Consider the following 3,265-nt stretch of genomic DNA (forward strand, 5'->3'; position numbering starts at 1 on the left):
AACATTTCAGCTCTTTATGAATACAGTTACTGATCATAACTTTAATGAGCTAGTCACCCATCAAATCTTAACCCAGCCGTAATAAGGAAGTTACCCTTATAATCTGTTTTCTGCGCATGAAGCCCCGCCCCAATCTGCAGAACTGTTTGTGAAAAAAAATTTCGCGCCCGGGCGGGCCTTCCCTCCCTCCCGCCAGCCCGGGCGGGCCTCCCCTCTCCTGCCAGCCAGGGCAGGCCTCCCCACCTACCGCCCGCCAGGGCTGGCCTCCCCCCTTCCGTCAGCCCTGGAGGGCCTTGCCCCCTCCCGCCAGCCCGGGAGGGCCTCCTCCCTCCAACCAGCCCGGCAGGCCTCCCCCCCCCCCCCCCCTACCGCCAGCCAGGGCTGGCTTCCTCCCTCCCACCAGCCCTGGAGTGCCTTGCCCCCTACCGCCAGCCCGGGCGGGCCTCTCCCCCTCCCGCCAGCCAGGGCGGGCCTCCCCCTTTCCGTCAGCCCGGGCGGGCCTCCCCCTAGCTCCTGCCAACCTGGGGGGCCTCCCCACCTTCCGCCATTTTTGTTTCCCTATTTCATACTATACCATTTGTGGTCCTTTTTTCATTCTTTAATCATTTATTTATCAAACATTCTCATTATTTTCAAAATGAATGCCCCCCCCCCCCCCGGTGCTCGTCTTAGACCGTCAATATTAGTTCCTAGATTCTCACTATCCCTCCAGAAAAGAAATCTCTCCCGAGCGGCAGCATGAAACACCTTCCCTGGACCATTCCAACCTGGAACTATTTGATATTTGATATTAGAGTGAAGCCCAGACAAAGTATTTATTAGCTGGATTCAAACATAGGTGATTTGGAGTACTATATTCCATTTCCTTTACTCTTCGATATTACAATCTCCATAGAAAAAACTTGCATTGTGAAGCATGATTCCATGAAAGAGTAGTCTCACTCAAGATTTTCTTTTATACAATTTATGTCTCATTCTTTTATCACTATTCCAGTTAACGAAAATATCTTGTTTGATTTAAAAAAAAAAAAAAAAAAAAAAAAAAACGTGAAAATCTTTCTACACAGCACTTCAGGTATATGGAGGACTTCAAAATATAATGATCTAATTATATCAAGTCTGAAAAACCCACACATGAAATGACGTGTCAGAGGCCTTTGTCTTACAATACACTAGAAACAGATATATTAGTTGTTATGTGTGCAGTGTATTGAGATCTAAATTCAGGAGAGTAGCACCATCTGCATATGCAAAAAGTTTGCTTTCTAGGCCAACCACATTAAAAAGAATAAGATAATATGGCAGTGACAGATATTGGGCCGTAATCAGCATGCTAGAGCTACCTCAAACATATTCCCTAATTCTACAACTGGCATAATATATATGTGTATATATATATATATATATATATATATATATATATATATATATATATATATATATATATGTATATATATATATATATATATATATATATATATATATATATATAAGGGATTTTGACGTAGGAAAAATCTATTTCTGGGCGAGGGACCTGTGCCGCCCAGTGAATAAGCTCCTATTAGCACTTATTCTTAGGTAATTTACTGCTAAATATACCAGAGAAAAAATGTAAAGGAGTGCTAGGTTAACTAGCTCGCTCACCTATTGGTGTCGGTATAAAATTGGGCGTATAATCCAGAGGTCCCGCACTATTTAGATTCATCCACGACAAAGACCCCAATAGAGGAGAGCCGTTCAACCTCACTCGGCACCAGCAACTCTGCATCCGCTCAGAACCCAACTCCTTAGCACCCAAAGTTTGGGGACTCCAAGGGAGAGGAGCTGGGAGGGTTCACTGGGCGGCACAGGTCCCTCGCCCAGAAATAGATTTTTCCTACGTCAAAATCCCTTTTCTGGGCTTGAACCTGTGCCGGCCAGTGAATATATACAAGAGAAATGTCACCAAACTTGCAAAATAAAGGAAAAACATAAACATAAGGGAAATACAAGTTGCTTTAATCAGAGATGAGTGCCAAAAACAGCTATAAGGGTATCTTAAAAAGAACATAAATCCACTTGGTAGAACAATTGACCAAAAAAGGTAAGGTATAATAATGCCGTGAGTGATGATATATACAGATACTCAGGAGTCAAAAATTTACAAATATAATAATAGTAATCAGGTGCGAAACCAACGAATACAAATAGGGTATAAATGAGGCAGGTAAGGGGGAGAGATAAAATAACAAGGAATTAACATATGAGTTACCTGGGGGTAACTACGCTCCCTGCAGCTACTGTAGGAAATTTAAGGGCTTCCAAATGTTTAAGGTAGTGTTTCTTGAACACTGAGGGTGACTTCCACCCTGTATACCTGGAAAGATCCGTAAAATTCATGTGGTGAAAAAAGTTCACCGAAGTAGCAACCGCTCTGATATCATGTGCAAGAGGAAAAGAGTCAGGGCTATCTTGTTTAATAAAATACAAGATTTGTTGCCTGATCCCTTTAATGGTAATGGTACCCGCCTTGTTCTCTAACGAATAGAGGCCCCGAGGAGTTAGAGGAGGTCCGGGATAAATAAGACCTAAGAGTAGTAACAGGGCACAGAGACGGATCTTGCGTGAGGGGAACAATTTTCCAGGAGGACCATCTGTTCTGAGGGTCTTCGTTCTTAGCTAAAAAGAATTTGTTAGGTGAAAGAAGGACCTCTCCCGAAGGAAGGAACTCAATATGACCCGGGTCTCTTGACAAAGCTGCCAGTTCAGAAATTCTTTCCCCGGAAGCCAAACTCACCAGGAAAAGTGTTTTCCTGAGAAGGGGAATATAATCACAAGAACTGTTAATGGTATCAGAAGCCAATTTGAGTACATCATTAAGGAACCAGGTAACCGGGGTAGGACGAGTAACCGGTTTCAGTCTGGCACAAGCTTTCGGAATTGAAGCTAACAAAGAGTCGGTTAAGTCTATGTTAAAACCCACTAGGAAGATCTTTTTCAAGGCAGATTTAATAGTGGTGATAGTATTGGCTGCCAGACCTGATTCTAATAAAGTTCTAAAGAAAGTAACTGTAAGGTTCAAGTTCATACAGTGTACGTCTGAGTCTATCAAAAATTTAGCCAACTTTTTAACCGCAGAATCATATTGGCGGATGGTGGAATCCCGTTTATCTGATTCTAGGAACAGGGTGTTTTGAGGATCGATATTGGCACCATGCATGGCCGCAAACTTCATGAAGTCCATAAAGTTAGGGCGCTCTGAATGTTTGAGAAAGCGTACACAACG

The 3,265-nt window shown here is 43.1% G+C and overlaps 1 protein-coding gene across 1 annotated transcript in view; it reads right to left on the reverse strand.

Annotated features, from left to right (window-relative positions):
• LOC137632740 (basic proline-rich protein-like) overlaps positions 1-548 on the reverse strand; it is a 26,309-nt gene extending 25,761 nt beyond the window's left edge. The window contains exon 1 of the mRNA XM_068364819.1: positions 522-548. Coding sequence (XP_068220920.1) covers positions 522-548 — 27 coding nt within the window. The remainder of the gene's footprint in view (positions 1-521) is intronic.
• Between the last annotated feature and the right edge of the window lie 2,717 nt (positions 549-3,265).

This window comes from Palaemon carinicauda, chromosome 3 (genome assembly GCF_036898095.1).
Source record: "Palaemon carinicauda isolate YSFRI2023 chromosome 3, ASM3689809v2, whole genome shotgun sequence".
NCBI classification, from domain to species: domain Eukaryota; kingdom Metazoa; phylum Arthropoda; class Malacostraca; order Decapoda; family Palaemonidae; genus Palaemon; species Palaemon carinicauda.